We start from the raw sequence: 26,828 nt of genomic DNA, 5'->3' as shown, positions 1-26,828 counted from the left end.
TGAAAGTGGCCATCAGATTTATTTATCATCAGGAAATAAACACAAACATTTAGTGACACGAGAGTCCTTTATTAAAAAAGCAGTAGTGCGCCATCAGGTGGAGCACAGTGGTAACTACAAAGTCATAAAAACAAAACCATAAAACAAAGCAAAATCAAAACACAAAAAAATGGAGATAAAAATTTCTTAGATAAAATAATATTTACATTAGATGCAGGTATGATTAAGAAAAAAGAAACGATCACATTCCCAAGGCACTCAGGATGTTTGCCTGAAAAGAGAAAAAGAAGAAAAACAAAGAAATGTAAATTAACACTGAATGAAATCAAGCTCCAACATCTAACATGCTGATGTTTAGTAGTTATGTTTACCGTGTTCCTCATCTAGCACACTGATATTTGCTGACTAGCACTAAAGACACAGTACAGTTGAGGATGACGGAAATGTTTTAGATTTCAAGGTGTTTTGTCATAAACTTAAGAACTGGACAAACTGAAATTTTGACCTGATGGTGGCGCTACAAGAAAAAAAAAAAAACGATTCATCTGAAGTTGGACATGAATGTCTGTGCAAAACTGAATGATAGTTAAGACGTGTCACTCAAAAACAAAAACTCATGGTGACTCTAGATGACCAAATTCATTGGGATCAACTACATATATTGTGGATGTCATGAATGTCTGTACAAAATTCCGCTTCACTCCATCCAATTGTTGAGAAATTGTAATTTTACTGAGGATTTACCTTCATGAATGTGGAAAATCTCTTTTCTGTCATCCCCTCAACTTTAATCAGATCTTCCACCTGCAAAACAACAAATCATGAAGTCAACACAAACATGTCTGGTGTTTTTGATGGTTGAGTTAAACAATAAAACTAGGTGTAGGTTATTTTATTTCCTCTACTGACCTTTGTGAAGTCGCCATGGATCTCCCTCCAGCCCAGGATGAGTTTGGCCTTCTTGACGCCGATCTGCTGCAGGCCTTTCAGGTCTTTGAGGGATCCGGTATTGAGGATCTGCAGGATCTTCTGCCTGGACTGCTCCAGCACCGATGTGTCAAGCTGGGACTCCCAACCATTCTGCATCTTGTTCTCTTTACCATCCGGAGGCTGAGAGAGAGAAAAGAAATAAACAGTGGAGCTGAAATGATTATTCCATCCAAATAAAAATCAATGTGTTTTGATAGTTGATTTATGATTTGAGTAAATTTTCAAGCAAGTCATTTTCTGTTTCCTGCTTCAATGTCAGTTTTCTGCTTTTCTGTGTCTAACATGAAAGTCATTTTGGACTGTTGTTTGAAGACGTGACTTTGAATTTAGGGAAATTGTCATGTTTGTGCGTTTTCATAATTTTCTAACATTTTATATACAAACAACATTAATAATTGAAATTAATAATAAAATATGATCACTTGCTGCAGCCCCAAAATATAGTGTGAAGTTATTTTTTTAACAATATTGACAATAAAGTATATATTTTACAGTCATAGTGGCTGACAAACATTTACCCGTGTTTAAAGGAGGTTAATTTTGACCCTATAAATTTGAGGTCCTGCAGTTTGTCAAGTCAAAAAAAAACCAAATTGAAGCTAATGTGCTACGTCAGCTCGTATCTTGCAATTCTGCAGATGTGTCACGCTCAGCAGAGCACGGTCGAGACTCTGATGCTGACCTCAACCTGGTCTGAAAGCCTCTTCTCCTTCTTCTTGACGCACACAGACTGTTTTTTGACGACTGCAAGCTGCTGGGACACTGATGGGGAGAAAAAAACACATTGAATTATTGTTTAACTCATTTAATTCTACAAAAAACACTCAGTTAACAGGGCACATATCCCCACTGGTGGACGACGACACTAAAATTTTGCTCTAAAATAGTCACCAGTCTGTATTTTGTTTGGGATGCAGCAGTATAGTGTTGTTTTAACGGCCAAAGGCATGACGCAGGTATCAAGGAAATCTATCAGGCTCACTTTCCAAGCTGCTGAAGGATGTAAAAATAATTCCTCATCATCATCATTCGATACATTTTCTGGCTCCTGTATTGTAGACTGAGCTCCTATATCACATTGCAGCTCATCAATATCTCCAGTGATTCAACATGACAGAATTAGTGAGTGAGTACTCTTTAGGGAAGCGTGAACAACAAATTACACATACACGAAAACGCCAAGGTCATTCTTTCACATAGTATTTCAAAGACTCTTTAACGGCAAGTTGAATAGTGACAGTAACATCTGCTTGATTAGTCTTAATATGGTGGTTTTTGCAGTCTTTACAATTGGATGGTGTCAGTTTAAATTCCAACCCTGCATTCATTTTTGTGTATAACTTAAATTTGTCACTGTGGGAATCTTTGGGAATCTCATGATTTGATTCAGAATCGATTATCGGTGGTGGGGGGCCATTTTCAGTCTCTTGTTCGAGTATACTGTGCACCGAATCATTCACTGGTGTCTTTAGTCCACTGAAATACAATATGAAACATAACTGGTAGGTAAGATAAATGATCCGCAACCATTTCCTTTTAAAAAAAAAAAGTTAACCGCATTAATTAATGAATTATGTGAAAACATCTTATAGTCTCCTGCCTGTATGAGAATAACAAAATAAGCGTGAGGTGGAGTGCTCCTCTGTGTTATTAACGTCATGTTTCCAGCAGTGGAGAGCAGCCTCTCTGCTCTGGGGAAAGCCATCGTTGTCTAAGTCACTGAACAGGCGCAGGATGTTTGGGTTTGTGGTGAAACAGACTTTGCACAGAGTTATTTTCTTCACCTCAGAGTTGATTAAAGTTGTTTATTGCTGCAGTGTGTGTTGGTCAATCTGGCTTGTTTGTTACTGCTGGAGTTTGCTGCTCTGCTCAGCTAACATTAATCTCTGAGTGATGGCGTAGAAAGTTCACAATATACTTCATGTTCATCTTGCAAGGGTAATTATTTAGTCATTACATCTAAAAATGCTTACAGCCGCTGCCTTTTGTGAAGAGCTGCGCTGCCCTCGCAGTTGAGTTTCACCTTTTCATTCCGTCAACATCACATTCACATTTGTGAATCGATGTAGAATCATCCATGTCCGCATTGGGATGAAGCTTAGAATCAATTTATTTCCCCACCCCTATAAATTTGTGCTATTAATGTAATATGTGTACTTTCAAACTGACCCTGGAGGGGTTGGACCACAGCCTGCTGCTTATTGGCTTTTGAGGCAGTCGACGACCCTCTTTCCAGAGGAGCCATCTTCTTCTTGAAGCTGGGCTCTTGACTGGTACTGGACTTTTCTCCTGCAAGCCGACTCAGTAGCTTGGTCTTGCTCTCAAACTCCCTCTGCTTCTCTTTGAGCTCCTGTGGAGAGAAAAAAAAAAAAAAAAAAAAAAAAAAAAAAAGTGTGAAGGTTGGCTATCAAATATTCATGAAGAAGATAAGTTGATCGATCAGTATAAAGATCTGATAGTATCAGTGTCTGGAGAACCACGTAGACATAAACTATGACAGACAGGAGAGACAGATGGTTGGACCAGGTGCACATTTCAATGATCAAGACCTAAATTATGTAGTAAAGCTGTAACGACTGATCAACGTTATTAAAAAAACAGTAACTATTAATAACTATTTTGATAATTCAATAATCATTTGTCATTTTTTGAGCAAATGCGCCAAAAAAAGCAGCATTTAGCTTCTCAAATGTGATGATTTATTGCTTTTCTTTGTCATACATTATTATAAACTGAATATCTTTGGGTTTTGAACTGTTGTTCAGATAAAATGTGACATTACCAAATGTAACAGGCAAGACTACTTTCTAACATTTTATAGACAAAACAATTAATCGAGAAAATAATTGTTTGATTACCTGAGAATGAAAATAAGTGTTTGTTGCAGTCTATTATGCAGGGTTACGTTTTCCCCCTCAATGCTCCCATCAATCACTGAGATGAACAAACAAACTGATGTAGGTGTGTGTTTTCACCTGGATCTCCTTGCGATATTGGGCCACATCTTTCAGCATGTTGACTCTATCTTTGTCCTTGCAGCTCATCATCTGTTTCTCCAGAGCTATTAGTCTGTCCATCACTGATGGTTCTGAAAGACTGAAGGAGACAAACAAGAAGAACAGATCAAGAAACAGTAATGGGGGTAGTTTATTCATTTGATGTGGTAGCTTTGAGCAGATGCAAAGGTATTTTCTTCACAATCAAACATCACAGTTCCCACATTTGATTAGCCAGATGATTCATCAATAAGTCTGTGTGTGTGTTTGTGTGGTCTTTAACCTGTGAGGTGAGGAACCATATTGTTCTGTTTTCTTGTCCTCTTTCTGTCTCTTCTTCTGTGGCTCAGTGCCAGACCCCCCTGCCTCGTGGTCCTCTCTGGCCCGCTTCACTGGAGATGAAGGCAGAAGGGAAATTAGCAGTTTGGTATTCAGTGCACTCGAGCAACAGTGTTTGTGAGCTTCTCTAGTGTGCAAAGCAATTCCGATGAAGATGGCACAGCATCAGTCAAGGCAGCATGCAATGCCTGAATTAATTCTAAAGGAAGAGCAAAATCTAACCATCGGGAATGTATTTCAGACAATGAATCAAAACAACAAATGTCAGAGGTGTTAGAAACTAGAAAAACATAAAAGATTACACCCAGCATGCACAGAGACAGCTGGCTGTTTAGTCATCATGCTCTGGGATGTGATATGGGTGCCCCCTACTGGCCATAGATCAAATTCTCTGCCTATTATGTTTTTTTTCTATGCTTGTAAACCCTCTGAATGAAATAGTGAGTTTTTCCTCACTCACTTTCAAAAAAAGGAATGAATATCTGTAAATAAAAGTCTGATATATTCCTAACTGTAGATCTTACAGCACACTGACTCACCTGGCAGCACAGCCACAGTTTCTCGGGTGAAGGGCTTGTTCACAATCAGCTTGGATTTGGCGGCAAAGTTCAGTGCAGTAAATGTATCAAAATAGTACTTGTACTCTGGCGCAATATTGGTGATCATGACGGAGTGTGCGGAGCCACCCAGAGAGTCCTGTAGCAGCCGTGTGAGTTTACTGTCTCTGTACGGCACACGGATGGCTGTGCCAGAGTTAAGAGAGTCCACCACTTTGCTGAGAGTAAAGAGAGACAGGTTGATGGCGCCGCTTTCCTTCAGGCGGATGCCCTGGTTGCCAGTGCGGCGGTTGTCCTCAGACCCGGCAAGGTCTACCAAGTACAGCTTGCCTATCTGTTGTCGGTGGGGCAGAGCTTGTCGAGTCCGCACGACCTAGATCATGAAAAAGGTCAAGATTTGAAGACGGGCAACGACACAGAGGTCAGACAGGAAACACAGAGGAGGGAGGACAAAAGAGAAATATCAAATGTTAAAATTCTCTGGTTCCAACTCATTAAAAGTGATTCTTTTCTGGTTTCTTTAGTCTTTCATGACAGTAAACTGAATTTGTTTGGGTTGTAGACTGTTGGTCCGGAAAAAACAAAAACCTTTAGGATGCATCAATTGACATTTTTCACAATTTCATTTTCAATTTCATCATTTTATAGACCGAAAAACTAATTGATTAATTAGTAAAACTGACAGATGAATTGATAATGAAAATAATTGTTAGTTGCAGCCTTAGTAAGAATGTAGAAATAGGATGACAGACATCAGTTTGTATCTCTCCCAGAGAAGTCCCAGAAAGCCCAGATGTTGCTAGTGGGAGTGTTGCGAGAGAGAATTGATTTTAGCACCAGCTACCAAATCCTGACCTACTGCTCGGAGGCCACGACCTGTTTAAGATGCTGTTCAACCATCCAGTGGCTATGCATGCACAGACTAGCTCAATGAAACGAAAAAATAAAATATATAAATGAAGAAAAAAAAGAACACTCCATTCCCAAGTTGTTTAGATTACATATCAAACCTTGATGAGGAGGATAGCATGGCTGCGGCTGGAGCGCTGGTTCAGTTTGGTCGAGGCTGTAGTACGATTGAGACTGGCGGGGACAAAGTGTTTGTCAAAGTCGGAGAAGGAGGAGATTGTTGTGTGAGTGAGGCCAGGGATAAGGATGTTTTTGTCCTTGTCCTCTCGGATTGGTAGATCATGGGAGCTCGGCGATAAAAGATCTAGCACCTGAGTGAGATAAAGAAAGACGACAATGATGGATTACACAATGTCTGTCAATCATAATATAACATTTTATCACATATCGAAAGATGCTGAAGACACTGAAAATGCATAATAGCTCTTGAAACCTACAGTATTACTACCATAATAGGACATGCAACAATCAAGGCAGTATAGAGTTGGATGGAAAAGGTATTAAAAGTTTTTTTTTTTTAAAAGGTGAAAAGAAGTTTAGGGACATAGGAGGAGGCCAAAGTTATGAGAAAGATTTTAATTAAATTGAGAAGAATGGATGTTTTCTCAGAACGGAGTAATATGGTCTCAAGCACAGGAGTGCATGAGCAGTTGAGCTGAGGAGCTCTGTGTGTACTGAAGATTTTCATTCGCCTGTATTAATGATTTGAGAACTGAAAAGGGAAAGGTTCAGTGGAGACCGGTTTTACCTATATTGTTTATATACAGTACGTATGTTTTAAAGTGCTTATTTTAACCATTAACTAGAACAAGACAGGAGCTAAAACTGCCTGTTAGAGACAGAGGCTGAACTGAGGGGCTGCATAAAAAGGGCCAGTATAAGATAAGTAAGGAGTTTTTTGAACTGTGAATCAAGCAAAGCCACTCTAGTGGAATCCCAGAATAAAAATATAGAGCTAGCCTTTAGCTCCCGTTTAACTGAACAGGAAATGTCACATTTTATACAGACTAGACGCTTATATATGCTGCAGAGATGTGTCAACAATTACAAATGTAAGCCCTTTTTCTAGCCTTAATACGAATGCAGAAAAGCCAAGTTAGATAGAAAGCATTAAACTACTGGGTCACACTACTGTAATAGCCAACAAATCATACCTTCTCATTGTAAATTTCCAAATAAGACATGCCAATGCTGTAGTCCCATCCCTCCTCCTCATCCTTAGCTCTGACTAGATTGAAGACCTCACGAACGGCTCGAGGGATCACGCCTGGTTCCTCTGAACTGCCCAACATGGTGTGGGTCTTGCCTGTGAAAGACGGTGTGGCGATTTAGCAGGGAAAAAAATATATACATTTGGGGATCAGAGCAATTTACATACAAATTGGAGTGATCTCCGGAGTGTTTGATGATTTCAAAATATTAAACTGAATCTAGAGAATGCAATTTCAGAAGAAATTATGTGTGATTGCTGAAAGCTGAATCATATTGAAATTCTACCAAGATAAGAGTTGCCTGCAGGTGGGATGAAATCTACAACCTAGTGTCTGAGATGGCAGTGCTCAGCCTGAGCTAACATGGCTGACAGTTAAACATGAGCAAGATCTGATTCATATTTATAGACTTTTAACTGCACCAAAAAATAAGGGTTGCAGCTCTGACAAGCACGATGGTGAATAATAAGCATATCAACCAACTTCGTTCATAACAGCAGTCTTGTGCTACCCTGAACAGTGATCGATCTCAGGTCATTGTAATCAAACGGGGACACTGACCATGACAACAGTGTTTATCCACTGAGTCAGCAGGAATCTCTGCAACATGCAGCATAAGTTCACATTTTGGTGAAGAGAAAGTGATTTTCCTAAAAACAAAAAGCTTCTAGTCCAGAGATTTGTACATTATTAGTGGCAGCAGGACTAGATGAGAATGAGGCTGTATAATATGGGTACACAGTGTTTCAGCAATCACAATAAATCCCTCTGTTAATATAGTCATTTACATGATTGGGAGAAATGTTTAAGACAGGATGTCATAATTATTTGCAACCAAATAAACAAAATATTGCTGCAACATACCAGCTCCTGTTGGTCCGTAGGCGAAGACACTAGCATTTTGTCCATTCAGTATGTGCGGTAAAATAGGTTTCACTGATGAGAGGAAAACCTCTTGCTGTGTTGTTTGCTCACCATGAAAAACGTCGAAACTGAAATAACATCGACAGCATTATTAGAAATTAAGTGAAGTCAATTGTCTTTGTACAGCCCTATAACTCAAATCACAAATTTGCAATTTCTAATAAGGAAAAACTAAAAAAAAACCTTTAACAGGGACAGACATGCTATAGATGTAGTGTGCACATAACTGCTGGACAATTATTAAAATATATTGCTGAACTTTAAGAAATGAGTAACGTTATAGTTATACTGATGACACTGACTGGTATTTTACTGTTTCTGTAGCATTCCTCCAGTTGATTATCTCCAGGTTCTGGGAGTCCAGGCCTCTCACACACGGGCCCTCGCCTTTCTCATCTTGTTTGCCCATGTAGGGTCGTAGACGAACAGCTACCCGAACCCTGGATGTCTTCTTGCTCCCTCCGTCTGGTACCGCTACTCGCTGAGCCATCTTTGAGCTCTTAGCAGGAAAAGGCCTGGATAACAACATGAGCCAAGTTAGCCACGTATACACTGTTTTTCTTTTGTGAAAGGGCAGATTTAATATGCATACTCATAACAAAGTCGTTTAAGTTTCAATAAAATTGTGATTTCCTTCGAACAAAGCATTGTAATACTAGCCAAACCTATATATTAACGGTTGTTTCAGTCGACTGATAGCAATCGAGCAAACGGTAACGTTAACGTTACTTCTGCTTCTTAAAAAACAGCCAAGTTAAAGTTGGTTACTCCTTTACCGAGGTTATGATACAATATTTCGTTATCGCTTAACTTACCTTTATATATGTGGTCTCCTGCAAAATAAACCTTTGTTATTCCCTAATTATTACTTTTAGCGACATTGCGGAGATAGTCTTTTAACAATGGCGGACAGACCGTATTTCTAACCGATACACTTTTTCAAATAGTAGCGCTGCAACCGGAAACGACCATCCACCAATCACAACACGCACAGAAACTGGCGCCTAATTAACGTGTAGCCGCGTCTTTATTTAAAATATTTAGGCTACTCATTAATCGAATATAATAGTCAGTGTCATGGTGTATTCACATTTTTGTACAGTTTTTATAAAGTAAATCATTGCGTCAATAATGAAGCAAAGACTGTATTAAAATCCCGCCCAGTCAGTCCCGTACGCAATATTTTATTTTTCTAGGATGGTGAAGTCAAGACCCGCCCTACTATGCCTCTGATTTGCTTACCCTACTAACCCTAACCAATCCCGCTCCTCATGCCTAAATCTAACCAACCCAACCAACAAAGACAATGAGTGTTAGCCAATCAGAGGCAGAGTGGGCGGGTTACGACGTCGCCTTCCTAGGAAAAAAAGGCGCCCGTACACGCCGCGCAGGAAGTCGTGCCGAACGTAGATCTGTACTCGTCATGATGACAATGCTGTCCGTTAGCGGCGCCGTCGATGGATTATCCACATGCTGTTTAAATCAGCGGAAATGCAAAAGCGTAACAGACCCGAGCAGGTCGTCACACAGTGCGTTGAGTCCAAAATGGCGCTATGTTTACGTCTCTGCATTACCGTTTATTATCTCTAGCAAGCCTCATGGAGAGTTTTGGTGATTTTATTCACCGGGGAAGATAATTTGGGCTAACATTTAGCTACAACAACACTAAATCATAGTGTGGATAAACCGGACATTCGGTAATGACAATTTACTTACGCGCATTAATTGTAATTTGCTGTTTAGAAAAAGCTGACGGTTAGGCCTGATGTTAGCCAGCCAGTTTGGTCAAATAAGGATAATATTACGCTTCATTCATGTTGTCTGCTCATCAATATAGTTCAGCGAAGTTGACAATTAGTTAGGCTACCTGTTAAACGTTATAGGTATGGGGTCAGTTTTGACTATCTCTCACAATGACCTCTTAAGTGGTTTTAGTTCTTCATAAATGATGTTTGTCTTGAGCAGATCTGTTGCAATAAACGCAGAAGGAAGGATGCAGGCTGAGGCCACTGACTCGTCGCTGAGAGAGGGCATAGAGGCTCTGGGTGTGAAGGACACAGAAAAACCTGCCGCAGGAAAAGAGGAAGAGGGCACCACAGAGCAACAGGACACTGAAATGACAGCTGCAACAGAGGAGGACTCAGCAACCAAGGAAGAGAAAGGTAACTCCATAAAGATGCATACATAGAAAGAAAATAACTTGCTAATAGAATACCCAGAGATTAAAAACAGGGCACAACTGATGATGAAAATGATCTCTCAAGAGGATTGTTTTTGCAGCAAGGAAGCACAAGTATAGAAATATAGAAAAGTAAATGCAAAATAAGACAACTGAAGAAGTGAAGAGTGGTAGTACTATATACAACACAGTACACAACAAAAGGTTTATCTGATAAAAGCCTGAACAACAGCAACAGTAACAGGGATTGAATAGGTATTTTTTGGTTTGTTAAAATTGAAATCACTTACCACAAATGGGATATGTGAAAACTGGAACCTGTTGCACCTAATTTTCAAAAACCTGTATCTCTGACCAGATGGGAGGATGTAACATTCATTACAGAGAGGATGGTCTGGATTAGCTGTGATGGATTTAGTTTTCCATATGATCTTTCTGTTAAAAATCTCTGACAAGTTAGGCTGCTGCTCGCTACCTTGAAAATGTTGCCCAGTCATACATTTCTATTCAACAGTACAAAAGCTTTTTCAGTGTAAAGCAGTATTACTCAGTATTTGAGGCAGCCCTCCTTATAATTATAATAGTATGCAATTCTGTTGGTAGACTAGTGTTTATCAAGTAATCCTTCAGTGAAATCTTTCTGGTTGCTTGTTTTCCCTCATCAATAGCTTAAATCATTTCCCCAAGTTGTTTAAGACTTTCACCCAGTACTTGATCTGTATAGAGTTGTATATATATACAGTATACTTAGTAAAAAGTATACGCAGTATAATGTAATACTGGAGTGTTATTATTCTGTATAATGCATTATAACATAAGTTTGTTCTTTTATTCCTTCTATTAATCTTCCTATCAGTCAACAGCTTTTGTTAAAATGACTTCCTACATCTTTTTTCTGCCTTTTCAGATGGAGAGACAGATGCAGCGGAAGGAGACGTAAACAAGGAGGAACCTAAGGCTGATGCGGTGGTCGACGGTGAGGAAGGAAAGCAGGCAGCGGAAGTTGACGGTGAATGGGAGTTGGCGTACAGTGACGAGGAAATGGAGGACCCCAAAAACTGGATGCCTCCTCCTGCTGAGATCAAAAGACTCTATGAGCTCCTTGCTAAAGGGGAGATGCTGGAATTGAACTTTGTGCCCCTTCGTAGGAGGCCGCCTACCCCTGAACATACCCCCTCACCCGAAAGAGATGATGAGGAAGATGAGGCAGAGGAAAGGGAGAGGAAGGAGAGGGAGCGCAAGTCAGTCATTACATCTCTAAGATTTTGGTTGTGTTCTTGTGCTGGATATAGAAAGGAAATGCCTTATTGTTGTTGCTTTTTTTTTTTTTTTTGCAGGCCTCCAACTCCAACTGAGTTTGACTTTGATGAGGAGCAAATGCAAGCCACTCCAAAAAATGCCTTCATCAACAGACGCAGAACACCAGGTGTGGAGAGCAACAACCACTGAGACTCGAGTTTTAAAATTTGCTGACACACTTTACAAGCTAAATTAAATGTAGTGTGTTCTGTCTCTTAGCTCCTCACTGTTGGGTTTTATTATCATCTGAAAGCAAAGAAAAAGTGATGGTGTGATGGTTTTTGTGTAATGAGTTTTCCCCTCTCTCTCTCTCGCAGGATCCTCAGCTCGCTCCTCTGTCAAACGGGAAGCCCGGCTGGACAAAGTACTCTCGGACATGAAGCGCCATCGCAAAATTGAGGAGCACATCCTGCGCACGGGGCGAGATCTCTTCAAGACGGAGAAGAAGCTGGAGGAGGCCCTGTCTCCTAACAGTCAGAAGGAGCGGGAGAAGGAGAGGGAACGAGACAGCAACCCCAACACTATCTTCTCCCCGAGACAGAGGAGATACTGAAGTATTAAGAGATGAGGACTTGCCCAGAGGCAAATAAGGCCAAGAGCTTTCCGAGGCTTTCTCAAAACTTGAATTTTTTATGTAACGAGTTTTGTATGTTTTCTATGTGTGTTTTGTATAACGGCAATAAACATTTTAACCCTGGATAACTTGATTTTTTTGCTATTAGTGTGCAATAAGAGTGTGCAATATGGATGAATCCTCTGCTACAGTGCTACAAAAGTTTGGACACAACCTCCCATTCAAATGAATGAGAAAATGTCCAAACTTTTGACTGCTACTGTATGTAAAGCAAAGATATCCATATATACACTGGCCAAGCTCTTTATCAGGAACATCTGTGCAATCTAATGCGATACAACAGTTCTGCTATAAATTCTTCTCTTACAAAGCTTATACATTTTCAGTTGATGTTGACAGACATTGTCAGAAAGATGATAATTCTACCTATGAGGTCGTAGTGGCGGTAGTGTACATGAGTGCATTATATTGAAGATTGAAAATTAGGGGCAAAATATTAGGAAACAATAATAGGAGCTGTTGTATTGGATTGCATTAAATTGCAAAGGTGTTCCTAGTTTCCAGAAAATATTTCTGAAACTTCGTGTGTAAAATATCAAGAAAGAAATGTCATTTTTTTAGCTAATGCAATAATTTAAATACCCTGATGAATAAATTTAAATTAGAACATTGGTGCAAACATTTATTTACAATACTTGCTATAAGTAAGTGCTGCTCATTAATGTAGAACATTGCCAACAATGGCCTAATACAGCATGAGATATGAAAAGGTTAACTACCACACGACAAATGTATGGTAAACTTTCGGTAGTAGACAACTTTATATTGCCTCACCGTATAGTGTCATATGTCACAACCGGAAGTGGGCAGGGATGATGTTTCTTGGCCCAGCTTCTTTTTTTTTTTTTTTTTACATTTTCAACCATTTTTCGACAATAATATTCAAAACTTCCTCAATAAGACTTCCCATTAAAGGCCTTTTCATGTTGCAGCTGGTGTATTGCTGGGGCAGGAACCAGTGACATTTAACATTTACAATCATGAACTCCAGCTCCTTCTAGTTGCCCACTTTTAACTGGGTTTATGATGCAAAAAACACATTTGATGAAACATAATTTCCAACACTGATGAAACTTAGACAAAAAAAACAAAAAAAAACACACTCAAGACAGGCTCAGGACAGAGAAGTATATTTTAGCTAAGTTTGAGTAACAATACAGCCTTCACATGAGGCTAAGAAGCATAGAGTATAATATGTATGCATAAATATGCATTCAAAACCACAAACCAAATAAATAAATAAATAAATACTTACAAATAAATAACGAGCATTTTGTGGAATATACAGTACATCGGTTGAAATGTTTTTAGTATTGTCAAGAAGCAGTACCTTATGAGTTCACGGAGCAGGGGAATGGATATTCAGTGTTCAACATGCCCACAGTTGTCCAGATGTTTTTGGCACACGCTGCCCTGACTTCATGGTTTCTGAGCTTTTGTTTTATTTTATTTTTTTTTCTTGACCCATTTCCAAGGACAGTGTAGCTGCTTTAACAACAAACATAAAATGATAAAAACAAGCCAGTTTGTTCACTGAAGGTTCATAGAACCAGCGGCTCAAATAAATGGCTCAATGATCAATTCATACAATGTAAAATACTTAAAAACAACCAATAGACTCAAGTAATGGTTAAAAACGATTAATGAGTGACATGAAACTAAGTTGCCATGGACAAATGTGCTGCATGTCAATCACAAGGGAATGCTTCCCTACAATACTGTCTTTTGTTTCCCTTCAAACATTGAAAGTCCCCTAACAATGCTAAAAAAATACTCAAGCCTCATGGATCCTTTAGTGAAGTATACCAGCCAATCAAATATGGATATTTTGAGATTTAAATCCGCATCAAACTAGAATAACAAAACACATGTAAATTCATTTTTAAAGTGACTGCATCACTTCCTTGTATGCAAAATGCAAAAAAAAAAACAAAACAAAACACTGTGATACCAGTAAATGGAATGAAGTCATATCTACACTGAAATGAGGAGCACTGCTGTTAACGTTTGGGGTAGAGGAGGTTTGCATACACTAAGCTGGAAAACTGTGACATGTTTAGTGTTGATGCTGAAATGTCATTGTTCAAAACGTCTGTAGAAACATTGGATGCAGAAATGAGACATAAACTGAAAAGAAAAAAGAAAAAAAAAATCAACACTGACCTAATACTGACATGGAAATAAGGACAATTTTACATCAGCTATGTACACCCGTCACATTTTTCTGTCCAAGGAAAGCCTCTTCCTTCTCCTCCGAGGATAAAAAAAAAAAAAAAAAAAAAAAAAATGCAAAGAAACTGCAAAGAATGAGGAAAAGGGATAAGGCAGCAGAATACAGTCTAATGAGATTATCTCCCTTCTAAAAGATGAGTCAGTCTGCAGGTTGGTTACATTTTGTTAGAGTGACAGTGACTACATAGAGGATACAGATAATAAACACTAACAAGTCAAAATACTGCTTAGCCGGGATTTTTTTCTTTTTTGAAGGTCTTTGTCATTACTAAACTGAATTAGGCCTTTCATCTACAGCAAATGTACTAACATACAATATAATACATTCCTATTATCCTGCTCTTCCTATATCACAAGGCAGAGAGGACTTTATTTGATCTACATGAGGGAAATGGCCACCTATGCTTGCTATACATCCAGGCAAATTCCTCTCAGGTCAGTGCATGTTCCTATCTGTCACAGTGCCCGATGACATCTTTAAATACTGAGTGCTCTAACACTCCTTTTTTGTTTCCTACATATTGAGAAGCTGAAGTGCTTGAGGGCCAGCAAGCAAATCTTTTTAGCTGTTAAGAGTTTTGACTGCTGGCCACAAAGACTTAAGCGCTATTTGAGGCCATCGTCTGTAGCTTTCTTCATATTGCTACTTGCTCCACTTTTCCCTCATAACTTTCCTTTACTTTACATACTCATTGGTACATTCGCCTTCCTTCCCTCCCCACCCTCCCCACCACTCTTCTCAGTGAGTGGCCAGCTCGGGCTCTGTGGAGCGCGAGCTGTAGCCGTTGGCGGGCTGGGGCAGCGCGTTGTCATCCGTCTGGCGCTCCTTGGGCGCGGAAGAGGTCGCGCGTGGCGTCTGAGAGCGGGAGGAGCCTGTGAATAGTCGCAGGGCGCCTCTGCAAATTAGGGAAAACCAATAGAGCTGGGGAGCCATGAGCAGAGCAGCACCGAGGTTACAGTGCCAGGGCACCGACAGGGGAACCATGTGGAACGGAATGGACGCATACCTGGATCCAAATGGAGGAGACATAAAAGGATTGTAGGGTTGCAAACACAAGTTCTGGACCGTATTTCATCATGTGGCGGTGGCAAGTTACTGACCCAAGCTCAGCGAGACTTCAGAACATGAGAAAAACAGAGATGGAAAAGAAAGACATACCTTCCATAGACGTAGTAGAGGTAAGGGAAGAGGAGGACTCGACAGACGAAAAAAGTGATCAGCATAAGAGCCCCATTCACTTTGTGCAGGAGAGTGTGTTGCTGTTTGTACTGAGAGCGGGAAAAAAAAAACAGAGGGAGAGGTCGAGAGAGACAAAGAGAGACAGAAAGAAAGAGAGAGAGAGAGAGAGAGAGAGAGGAGAAAGAAAAGCAAGCAGTACAGTTGGGTGAAAGCTGACGGGGTTAATCTTTGTTTGCCATCGTTATATGGTTAATACTGTTATATTTGTTATTACTATCTGCATGAACTGAACAAGTGGCGATGGAGAGCCATGCAGCTGGTTGGGACACTGCTTGGTTTCTACAGGCGGCGGTAGGACAGCATGTATGTGTGTGTGTGTGTGTGTGCCTCATTTGCTTACAGCGGTTGACTGAACTTTTATCTGAATAATCAACCTGCTTCAGTGAGATAACACTAACAAGGGGCTTAGAAGCATTTCCCTAAAAAGGTTTTCCTCTTACCCATTCACTTGTCTCCTATCGTATAATTTGCATGGCATCCCATCACTGAAAACTCAGTCATTTCCTTGTTATTCATGTTTTTTTTTTTTTTTTTTTTTAACTCTATAGGTAAAAGAGGGCCACAGCTTTCAGCCCTCTGTTGTTTACCACATGCACTGTTGTCAGGGACAGGAGGGGCAGGGTGCTGAGTGATAGAGGGTGGAGGGACGAGCTGATATTGTATCTGCTGAACATCCAGTCTAAATACTAAGGGCTATATTCAGAGGCCAACAGCTGTGGGAGCCTCAGATGGGGGGACAAGCAGAGAGCAATGGAGGGAAAACTTTATACACACATTCACACAGACCTAAAACAAATACAGTGGAGGGGGAGGGTGGTGCAGCTCCTACATTATGTTCTCAAGCAAACCGTGTTACCAATTAACGACTGATGTTTCTGTTCATGTTAAAACACAGTCGACGGGAGCCGATGCGCGTGAACAAGCCGCATGCCAGGGATGACCGGAAATGTATTCTCCGTGGAATGAAAAAAGTGGGGGTGGGGGTGGGGGGGAGAAGAAGTGGAGAGTGCAGAAGAACTTTAGTGTTACACGTGCACATGCAACAACGCACTCGAATCTTCTCTGAGGCTGAACAGAAGCTCTTACCTGGATGAGTATTTTTCCTAAGCAGACAGATGGAGTGCTGAGCTCAGCCATGAACATTATACCCTGGAAATAATCTCCCTTTCCTTGTCGCCAAAACTAGAGAGAGGAAGAGAGGAGTGATTATTTGTCTAGAAAACAATTACTGCACTGTAAATTATTATCTAGCTGGAGTCAACAAGTAAAGGATTTTGAAGACTAAACTCCTGCTTTCTGAGTCAGATAAACTTTTGGATGGCTTTGCACAGCTTAGTCTGATATGGAAATTATATCAGGCTTTCTGATCCACTTGCTGTTTTCATTCACATAGCTGTAATGCACTGCCACAGCAGGATAAATACCTATATAATTATTCTGGAAAAGTAATCCCAACTATACTTTTTAAGATTTGGTATGTGCTTACAAAACATTTACACAACAGGAAACACTCTGTGTGAAGAGTTTAACTCTCAATCTAAGATAAAGTTCACTTCCTTGCTTTTAAAAAGAGGTTTTCAGGCAAGGTGAATTGCACAACTTAACATACCTTCATGCTGCACATTGAGATATAAAGATATTTATTTAGTTTGTCTCATTCTTAGAAAATAGAAAAAAACTAGTGCAATTCCCTCATGACCACATTGTTCCTTTAAAACACAATAAAACACATAATAGACTATTATATAATGCAGCGTTTTTGCCCTAACCTGACTCCAATCTCAGCCCAACAGAAAGAGCAATGTGTGACAGTTACCACAGAAACAGGGAAGCAGACGGTGACCATGACAACGTGGTGCAGCACCATGAGGAACTCGCGGCGCAAGTAGCTGGTCAGTGCCGTGCTCATTTGCTGGGGCGCTGCCGATGCCTCCTCGTGCCCTTTGACCCGTAGCTTGTACCAGTAGCACATGAACATTGCGTAGATGTCGTATACGAAGTAGGGAACGGCAAACATGATGTAAGAGCTGGTCAGCCAGTGCCTGTGTGGAGAGGAGGAGAAGCTGGCTATTAAATACAAAAAAGGGTAGATTTCAGGTAAACCGTACAAGTGATGACTTCAAACAAACTTTTCTGCTACCATGTTTGTCTGTTAAGGAAACACAATACGATAGATCTATGATAACCAGTGCTGTGACCACCCTCACTAAAGAAAAGAACAGTGTTTTTCCCCTGTGATACGGAAACAGTTCAATGGAAACCATCTCACCTAAGTTTAAAGCCATCTAAAAAAGTGAATAAATACTTTAAATGTGAATAAAGAGAAAAACCTTCAGGAACGGCTGAACTAAAAACTGTTTATACACTCTTGCACAGCACCGGATATTTGTGGCTACATGTCAAGACACTGAAGGGAAGTTTAATTTATGGTTTACATTTGATTAGTTGAGGTAAAAAAAATCCAGTATACTGTGTTAAGATGTCTGTCCCATTTAAAGACAGTATTAGCTAATCACATGAGATGGAAAATATTCAGATGATTATTTCTTGACTCACTGGTCCTCGAGGATGTCATTGCAGGAAGAAGCAATAATGTAGCCAGCTGAAGAAGCCATGACTGCCTGAACTGACGACACCAACCTGGGAACAGAGAGTGGAAAGTAAACAAAGGCTGACGCAGTCTCATAAGCAAATGTGATGAAAGGCTTTCGACTGTCTAGATAAGGCATGCTAAGACGGTAGCGCCATTCGAATTTTTCGGAGGAAACATGCAGAATATCCTTGTTTGTATCAACCGCGCAGAAACCGAAAAACCAAGTTTTAGAAGGTCTCACCTGGCAGATACGATGACTGCATCTCCTTCGCTCCACCTCAGTGCTGGGATGGACTTCAGGCATTGTTTGGACAGAAGGAAAAGGCCTGGAAAGAACACAGACCCAGCAGCTAGGATGGTCAGCATGGTCCCTGGCAATGTGTCTGAGAGGCAAAAAGTTCAGCGGGCAATCTGGTCCTTGAGATTTGTCGCTCTTTCTCCTCTCTGATAAAAAAAAAAACACACACACACACGCACACAAAAACCAAACAGTGAATACACAGTTCATATTGATCTCACCATGTATAGGTACTTGTCTGCACGTACTACAGATAACACAACATCAAAGTCCAACATATGTGGCGATGTACTATTCTAAGTCATTTAAAGGCTTTCTTGATTACAGTAAAGATAAAGTAGGATAGAGAGAGGGAGTATCAAACAGTCCACACACAATGTGGTAAAAAAAAAGGTTAAAGAGGACAGTGCATGGAATCAAAGGCAGGGAGACTACATAATTGCTGAGTACAGGGGCAGAATATCAGATAGGAGGCCCCTTTGTGCAGCATGCTGTAAGCCTTGTAAGCCTTATTCACGTTCCCATTTATTCCTGGGGGCAACCATGTGGTAGCTCCATGCGGTTTTGCAGTTTGCTTACACTAGACTAGCTGACTCATTAAAAAGTTGAAGTCCATTAGCGAAAAATACGCATTGCGCTATTTTTAAAATCCTGATGATATCGATATAAGAGAGGGCTAGTTGGCGCTCATAGCTCCTGGCGACAACGTTACTCTGATGTTACCTGTCGGAGAAACCAGTTACTGGTAAAGCTTTGGCAGGCACCAAATAAGCATAATTGAGAATGACTGCAGGTTAACATACAGACTATGGTGACTATAACTATTAACCATTAATGTTAACATTGGTTTAAGATTGTGCAAAATCCGGAATGTCAAATTCAGCTAACTTAGCTGCTCTCTATCTAATACACCAGCTAACGTAACTAGTTGAGTCAACAGTAACACTAAGGTTGCTCACAGGTAACGTACATGAACGGTCTTTGCTGTTTTTGGTTGTCAGCTTGTTAGCAGGGGAAAAAACCACGGCCAGCATTTAAGTGTGCAGGTTTATCGAAGAGAGACAATACTGCTAACATTAAATATAACCCCTCGCCTTATGACCAGCTGTCTGCGCCGTTAACAATGACGCTAGAGACGTTAGCTTCTCACTGAAAGTCAGTAACCGCCGGGATTAGCATTAGTTAGCAACCGTTTCGTCTTGGCCACATTTAAATATCGATAGCTAGCATGATGATAACACCCAATAAACGACAGCTCATCAATGAACGTGCCATTGTCCGTCTTTTGCCAATCATTCGTGGCAACGTTACGATGACGTTTGCCTGTTTTGGTAGCTTGTTATTTGTTTGTAGCACAGTTAGCGGCTAAACCGACACCCGTGGCTAACCAGGCTAACTGATTGGAGTTTACACAATGTTTAGAACAAATGAAAAAAACATCTGAAAGCAACATTTACACAGAGGCTCTGCAGAGTCCAGTCAGCGGCCAGTTGAAGCTCGTGTCCTGCAGAAAGCGTAGAGAGATGTCCCAGGGGTCTCCGCCTCGATGATCCGCATGTTTATGTGGCCACTTCAATGTCTGGAGGGTAGCAGCAGCGAGCTAACGCTAGCTTGCAGCAACTTAGATCAAAATCTATGTGAGGGCAGCTCAATAAGAGCATTGGTGACTAGCTTGCGATGTAGCCAGCTTAAAGCAGCTATCTAATTAAAAGGCGGTAAACCGACGACAAGACAATGACTGATCCAGGAGTGAAGGTAGCGTTAGCACGACCCAGCCGCTATGTCATCGCATCTGTCTCGCTACAGCAGAGATGCTTCAGCCTCGCAGATGCAACGTTGACTCAACACTGTGCTCTGCTGCGCCAGCCACTTCCTACAGGTCCAGGCAGCAGCTCGTGTCATGACGAGAAATTTGCACCAGTCACCGCACTGCATTTTGTAAATTGGGTTTTTTGTTGTTCTCCATGCAGGGAAACGTTGAATGGATTCCTCACAAGGAGGCCATCTATTCCAGCTGCATTCATAGTTTGCAATATTCACTCTGTCCACTTAAGAATGCATACATGTACATGCAAGCAAAGGGACCTTGCATTTATGTTTTTAATTAGAAAATAATTGCTATTTTAAGAATTAAACAGCCACATAGTTGCCTAATCATTCATGTAGTGGTGCCTGTTAAGACTTACAGAAGTGGTTATCTTGACAGGTTACTCATTTGACCTTTGAATAGAGCAGCATTTGCAGATAAACTGATAAATGATCAGCCCTTAGCTGCACATTTTCAGCTATGCTTGTGGGATCATGGTCCTGATATTTTGCTGTCTTGCAAACCTTGACATGATTGGAGGCTTGCAGATTACAGACCAATCAATGCAACACTGTTCAGGCTTTACAGTGATTACCCAGTGTTGTCCTCAAAGCTGAGGACATGACAGAACTGCTTGCACTTGCTGTTTTCACAATCAGAATCATCTTTATTGGTCAAGTATGTTTATGCATACAAGGAATTTGCCTCTGGTTTAGTGGCTCTCAATGTACACAGTAAAAAAATGGTGTTGAATAGCACAAAAATTGCTCTTTGGCCATCAATATGGGGTTGGTATTAATTGAGACATGGATAAAATTAATAAGATTGGGTTTTAGTTGAAAAATGGGTAAAATGAGTAAGGGGGAGTGTTACTCAAAAAATGGGTAAAATGAAAAGGGTGTCTGATTTTCGTGAAAACTTGATAAAATGAACATGGGGTGGGTTTTAATCGAAAAATGGGTAACATTAGTAAGATTGGCTGTTAGTCGAAAAATGGCTAAAATGAGAAAGGGGAGGGTGTTACTTGAAAAATGGGTAAAGTGAGTAAGGGCGTCTGATTTACCCGAAGACTTGATAAAATGAACATGGGGTGGGTGTGTAATAGAAAAACCACACTTTGTATGCATCCCTCAAACAGTTATTGCATTTTTCATCAACTCATATTGTATAACCTTGGAACATGTAACCATCTTTGCTCATTATTTTTGACATGGGATCAGAGTAGGGAGTAGCCTCATCTTGGACATACTACAGTTCTTTTTTAATTAGTTGGTAGCTTTGATGACATCAAGCACTGCACCCCACTCAAATTCTAATATGTTTACCACACTCCTCACCTATAAAGAGTATGTACACTTTGTAACTGACATCAGTCTGCAGTTACACTCTGTTGTGACTGTATGCTGATCCCTTGCAAGGTTCTTCATTAAAGGACAAAAAGACAACTTGGTCACTGTCAGCTTTTTCCACCACAATCTGTTGTCAGAAGTGGGATCATTCGACTGAGGGTGTCTGTACCCAGAGTCGAAGGCGACCGTACATCCTGAAGCCAAATCCTCAGCCTCAACCTCCCCACAAAGACGGGTGAGACGGAGGGCCCAAGACCCGAGGCTGGATCACTCAGCGATGCAATCAACAATCCTAACTGGTGAGAATCTGAAAATTGACTTAGAAAAAAAAAAAAAAAAAAAAGGGTACTAAAAAGATTGAAAATATTAATGGTGAAATAAGAAAGAGATTTTGATCCACCGATCGGGAAAGAGTCCCGACAGTTTTTTTTAACCAAGGTTTCATAGAAACCTGGAGGTGCACTGATGAGTCCACCTTAAAGAGATTTCACTGTAATCACAATAGTGTGTGGAAGAATTATTACTGGATAATAAGTTCTGATCACTTTGTTTAAAAAAAAAAAATTTGAGAATTTGACAGTAATAAGACACCACACTCAAATTGGTCACATTATTTTGGGTATATTAACATTGCTATTTAACTGATATTCTTAACGGGTGTACTTTGGAGATTAGTTGAAGACATAACTTAAATCTCTTACTACATTTTTTTCTTTTAATCTGCCAAAATGGGTAGTGTTAACGGAAAAAATCAAACAAAGGTTAAATATGATAATGAGAGTAAACTATGGTGATTCATCTGTGAAACAAATAAAAATCTGGATTACTGAACGAGGCTTCCCGAGTACAGCAAGATTCAGCATCAGACGGCTAAATCAGCTGAGAGAAAGACTGCAGGAGAAGGAAAAAGAGACTGAGAATAAAAAAGGCAAGAGTAAGTTCATAGCAGATTGGAAAGCTTTTAGTTTATGGATGAAAAGAGCACAAAACAGGGACAGGAGAACACAGGCAAGGATTCTGAACTCGACTGGGTGCCGCCCAGGAGACGCATCAACCTGCCACAACAACAAGATGAACCAGCAGCCCAAGCTCGTCAGATGCCTGATCCATGGCCAAGAGCACCACCGCCATATAACTCTGACTTTCCCCCATCTCCGGTTCCCCTCATCTACCCTGATACATCTGGCATATGACAACTTTTGATGAGGACACAGCAACAAAGAATCAACAGGACAAAGTTGCCCCCCCCCCCCCATCTCCAGTGAGACCTGGCAGAGGGAAACATGCACCGGATCCTGAATCTCCCCATGATGGAGGTAGCAGGTGCAGATGGACATGCAATGTTAATTCACAGACCGTGGAGTATGGAGGATGTTAAACAGGCCATGACTCACCTTTCATCATTATCAGATGGAGGTGGCGCGAAATTTGCCACTGAACTGGTTGTGTTTTGCAGAGAGTTTCGCCCAGCAACCTCTGAACTGAGACGGCTCCTGATGGTAAAGATGGGCAATAATTGGGCCAAGATCTCAGCGGGATATCCAGAGAATGATGTGAGACTGGCTGACCCCGACTGGGCTCATAACGACAACGCAGTCTATAGAGTACACATCACAGATTTCTGTGAACGCATCGAAGCAGCATTCCCTGTGAGATTGGACATGAGCAAAATATCATCATGTAAACAAGAAGATGATGAGAGCATTCACAACTACCTGACTGGTCTGACAGAAGTTCACAACACACACAGCGGCCTGACACCTCCAGCTGACCTAAATAATAATGCTGTTACAGCATGGGAAGCACATTTGAGAAAAAGCTTCCTGAATGGACTGAAACCTGATATTTCCAATATGGTGAAACGAATATGCATCACCTGGGACTCAGGCAAATTAAGCCTCATTGAAGCACATGCTGTGCACGCTGTGAAAATCCTCAAAGAAAGCCAGAAGAGGAAAGGAGAAAAGAAAGAGAAAGAGATGCACATGGCTGCATTGACTATGTTCCAAGGACATGCCAGAGGGTGCGGACGTGGCCGTGGCAGAGGTGGACCTAGAGGGGGCCGTGGAGGAAAACGCATGACTGATCCAGATGCTTGTTTTCACTGTGGTGAGAGAGGACACCGGGCCAAAGAAAAATCCGACTTACAAGCACAAGGCCGATTGGGGCGGCAGCTCAGGAGGGGGAGGAATCAACACCTTTGACCACACCGACGCACGATGAGAGACAACCTACACATCAGGAGGGTGATTGCACCACACACACACATACACACATGTATGCACACACTGATTGATGATGCTATAGTTCAGTTAGAGAAGAAGCAGGAAACAGCAAACACACAGCCTGTAGGCACATATGCTAAATACTCAACTGATGCTTATGCAGGCATGCCGACACACACACTCCTTGTACATGGTAAGCATGTAACATTTCTTGTTGATTCTGAAGCAACACACTCTGTTATTAGAGCTGACACTTTTTCAACACTTCCAGAGATGAGCGGAAGATTCGTGAAGTCTGTAGGGGCATCAGGTGACACAGTTCTGGAAAAATACACAACTCCATTATCATGCACTGACGATGTTACTTGCTCTTCAAACGACTCCGACTCTTCGATTACCTGATCCAAGCCGACCTTTCACCCAGACTGTTGACAAAAAGGGAGGATGCATGATTTCAGTGCTGCTCCAAGACCATGGATACAGACAGAGACCTGTAGCTTACTTCTCAACTAAACTTGACCCTGTAGCTGCAGGACTTCCTACATGTCTGAGAGCTGTTGCGGCTGCAGAAAAAGCTGTGATGGCTTCAAGAGACATAGTGGGGTATTCTGACCTAACTTTGCTTGTTCCACATGCTGTTTCACTGATTTTGCTCGAACAGAAAACATCTCATCTTTCTGCAGCAAGATGGCTGCATTACAACACTGTGTTGTTTGAAATGCCTAACATCACTGTGAAAAGATGTAATGTTCTTAATCTTGCGACTCTTCTCCCCACAGAAGGTGATGGAGAAAACACAACTGTGTTGCCACAATAACTGAAGTTTGTTCCCCCAGACCAGATTTGCAAGAAACACCTTTGCAAAATCCAGATGTTGAACTGTTCGTGGATGGAACAGCATCACGCAATCCTGACACAGGAAAAAATCAAGTTGGTTACTCTGTGGTAACTGCATATGACACACTCAACCATTTCCTCCTTCACTGTCTGCATAGGCAGCAGAGTTAATAGCTCTCATTGAAGCATGTAAACTGACAAAGGACAAATGAGTGAATATCTATACAGACAGCAGATATGCTTTTGGCATTGTGCATGATTTTGGCACAATTTGGAAACACAGGAACTTTTTGACATCATCTGGCAAACCTATTGCACACCACACTCTTGTGTCACAATTGCTGGATGCTACTGGATTCTACTCCCAAAACAGGTTGCTGTGTGTAAATGTGAAGCTCACATTTCTAACACTGACCCAGTTTCACAGGGCAACGCCAGAGCAGACGCAGCTGTGAAGGCCACGGCACGGCAAGAATTTACAATGTGTGAATTTTTTCTGCAGGATGACTCTGACACAGCCTGAGACTCAGACTGAGAAGACTCAGTGGAGAAACAGTGACTGTGTTTTCAAAGATGGGGTGTGGTACGGCCCCAATGACAAACCATGTTTGCCAAAGTATTTGTTTCCTCACTATGCAAAGTTGAGTCATGGGTTGGACCATGCCTCAAGAAGAGGGACGATGGATGCTATTTCACAACACTGGTTCACAAAAGGTTTTACTAAATATGCCCAAAAATGTGTTATCTGTGCCACAAACAACATTGGCAGAGGTATTCAAACACCACAAGCTGCACGCCCTCCACCAGTAAAACCATTTGATCACTTACAGATCGATTTCATTGAACTAACACCCAGTGAAGGAAAGAAATATTGTTTGGTAATTGTTGACATGTTTTCCAAGTGGATTGAAGTTTTTTCCCACAGCAAAACAAGTGAAAGAAGCAGTACCAACTCAAGCCACAGGACCTCTTCTGTCCTGCAGGCTGGTGACTGGATAGTGGTGAAAGACTTGAGAAGAAAGCCTTGGCACTCTAAGCAGTGGACGGGCCCATTCCAGGTGCTGTTGACCACACAGACAACAGTAAAGGTCACTGAAAGAGCTGGATCCATGCCAGCCACTGCAAAAGAGTTCCACCTCCACCAGAGACGGATCGCTGATCTCAGGTGACCAACACAAAGACATCCACTCATAGACCAGGAAGAGAAGTAGAAGTGAGAGTATTGGCATACTGTCCAACAAGAGCAGGCCAGGCTCCAACTAAGTGACATGCTTAGTGAATCTCAGTGTCACCATTGTGGGATCAACGATGGAACCCGAATGACGGCCATGGCATCAATTCAGACATCCTGGATGGTGTGGTTTGTGAGGTTCAATGTGTTTGTATTTTGTGGCTGTTGTTTAATCCTATGTATCAGAAGTTTGATTGTCCGCACGGTTGAAAAATCTGTCTCTCATCAAATGACTCAGCTAACTACTCCTGATTGGATTCCCCCATACCATAATGTTTTAAATCTTGACTGAGGTAACATTACAGATTTTTTTTTATCACTCTATTATGTTTCCTTATTATGTTGCCATATGTAAGGATGATTGTTTATTACGGTTTAATCTTGTGTAATTTTTCCTTAATAAGTGATGAGGTATGATCAAAAGGAGGAAAATGTAATGGAAAAACCACACTTTGTATCCTCTGCATCACACAAACAGTTATTGCATTTTTCATCAACTCATATTGTTTAACCTTGGAACATGTAACCATCTTTGCTCATTATTTTTGACACGGGATCAGAGTAGGGAGTAGCCTCATCTTGGACATGCTACAGTTCTTTTTTAATGAGTTGGTAGCTTTGATGACATCCAACACTGCACCCCACTCAAATTCTAATATGTTTACCACACTCCTCGCCTATAAAGAGTATGTACACTTTGTAACTGACATCAGTCTGCAGTTACACTCTGTTGTGACTGTATGCTGATCCCTTGCAAGGTTCTTCATTAAAGGACAAAAAGACAATTTGGTCATTGTCAGCTTTGTGTTTTCAGATTTCCACCACAGGTGTTAATCGAAAAATGGCTAAAATGAGTGTGTGTGTGTGTGTGTGTGTGGGGGGGGGGGGGGGGGGGCAGACTAACAAATTACCTGTGTAAACGGGGGTGTATTCAAAATACTCCTGTTGTTTTCATAACTTTGAACTCCCCAACCAAAT

The 26,828-nt window shown here is 41.0% G+C and overlaps 3 protein-coding genes across 5 annotated transcripts; 1 reads left to right on the top strand and 2 right to left on the bottom strand.

Annotated features, from left to right (window-relative positions):
* Nucleotides 1–48: 48 nt before the first annotated feature.
* On the bottom strand, nt 49–8,907 carry kif22 (kinesin family member 22). Its single transcript, XM_044336820.1, has 13 exons — nt 8,742–8,907; nt 8,229–8,441; nt 7,867–7,994; nt 6,946–7,097; nt 5,893–6,102; nt 4,865–5,255; nt 4,270–4,378; nt 3,966–4,086; nt 3,160–3,340; nt 1,673–1,752; nt 910–1,110; nt 745–804; nt 49–271 (listed from the first exon to the last, which is right to left on the bottom strand). Exons 2-13 carry the CDS (start codon nt 8,414–8,416, stop codon nt 242–244), a joined length of 1,851 nt encoding a protein of 616 aa, XP_044192755.1. The 5' UTR covers nt 8,417–8,441; nt 8,742–8,907; the 3' UTR covers nt 49–241.
* A 407-nt stretch (nt 8,908–9,314) lies between these two features.
* Nucleotides 9,315–12,101, top strand: pagr1 (PAXIP1 associated glutamate-rich protein 1). 2 transcript variants are annotated; one of them, XM_044336822.1, is made up of 5 exons: nt 9,315–9,455; nt 9,892–10,088; nt 11,013–11,346; nt 11,443–11,531; nt 11,722–12,101. In XM_044336822.1, the coding sequence occupies exons 1-5, from the start codon at nt 9,397–9,399 to the stop codon at nt 11,955–11,957; spliced, it is 915 nt and encodes a 304-aa protein (XP_044192757.1). In that variant the 5' UTR covers nt 9,315–9,396; the 3' UTR covers nt 11,958–12,101. The 2 variants fall into 2 exon arrangements, with proteins under 2 accessions (XP_044192757.1, XP_044192758.1); XM_044336823.1 differs by lacking the exon at nt 9,315–9,455 and adding an exon at nt 9,462–9,623.
* Nucleotides 12,102–13,152: 1,051 nt separating this feature from the next.
* Nucleotides 13,153–21,026, bottom strand: tlcd3bb (TLC domain containing 3Bb). 2 transcript variants are annotated; one of them, XM_044336824.1, is made up of 7 exons: nt 19,859–21,026; nt 18,345–18,547; nt 18,067–18,150; nt 17,327–17,552; nt 16,597–16,692; nt 15,430–15,539; nt 13,153–15,277 (listed from the first exon to the last, which is right to left on the bottom strand). In XM_044336824.1, exons 2-7 carry the CDS (start codon nt 18,467–18,469, stop codon nt 15,010–15,012), a joined length of 909 nt encoding a protein of 302 aa, XP_044192759.1. In that variant the 5' UTR covers nt 18,470–18,547; nt 19,859–21,026; the 3' UTR covers nt 13,153–15,009. The 2 variants fall into 2 exon arrangements, with proteins under 2 accessions (XP_044192759.1, XP_044192760.1); XM_044336825.1 differs by lacking the exon at nt 19,859–21,026 and adding an exon at nt 19,372–19,810.
* Nucleotides 21,027–26,828: the final 5,802 nt, after the last annotated feature.

The sequence above is a fragment of the Thunnus albacares genome, chromosome 20, assembly GCF_914725855.1.
Source record: "Thunnus albacares chromosome 20, fThuAlb1.1, whole genome shotgun sequence".
Lineage (NCBI taxonomy): Eukaryota > Metazoa > Chordata > Actinopteri > Scombriformes > Scombridae > Thunnus > Thunnus albacares.
This window is presented reverse-complemented; position numbering and strand designations above follow the sequence as displayed.

Excerpts from the sequence above, each read along its gene's own strand:
- tlcd3bb (XM_044336824.1), bottom strand. The coding sequence starts at position 18,469 with ATGCTGACCATCCTAGCTGCTGGGTCTGTGTTCTTTCCAGGCCTTTTC. Across the intron at positions 18,151-18,344 it reads GCAGTCATCGTATCTGCCAG|GTTGGTGTCGTCAGTTCAGG; the intron begins GTGAGACCTTCT and ends CTCTGTTCCCAG. Across the intron at positions 15,540-16,596 it reads TAGGAAAAATACTCATCCAG|TACAAACAGCAACACACTCT; the intron begins GTAAGAGCTTCT and ends TCCCGCTCTCAG.
- pagr1 (XM_044336822.1), top strand. The coding sequence starts at position 9,397 with ATGCTGTTTAAATCAGCGGAAATGCAAAAGCGTAACAGACCCGAGCAG. Across the intron at positions 9,456-9,891 it reads CCCGAGCAGGTCGTCACACA|ATCTGTTGCAATAAACGCAG; the intron begins GTGCGTTGAGTC and ends TGTCTTGAGCAG. Across the intron at positions 11,532-11,721 it reads CAACAGACGCAGAACACCAG|GATCCTCAGCTCGCTCCTCT; the intron begins GTGTGGAGAGCA and ends TCTCTCTCGCAG.
- kif22 (XM_044336820.1), bottom strand. The coding sequence starts at position 8,416 with ATGGCTCAGCGAGTAGCGGTACCAGACGGAGGGAGCAAGAAGACATCC. Across the intron at positions 6,103-6,945 it reads TGGAAATTTACAATGAGAAG|GTGCTAGATCTTTTATCGCC; the intron begins GTATGATTTGTT and ends TATCTCACTCAG. Across the intron at positions 4,087-4,269 it reads TATGGTTCCTCACCTCACAG|TCTTTCAGAACCATCAGTGA; the intron begins GTTAAAGACCAC and ends TGTCTCCTTCAG.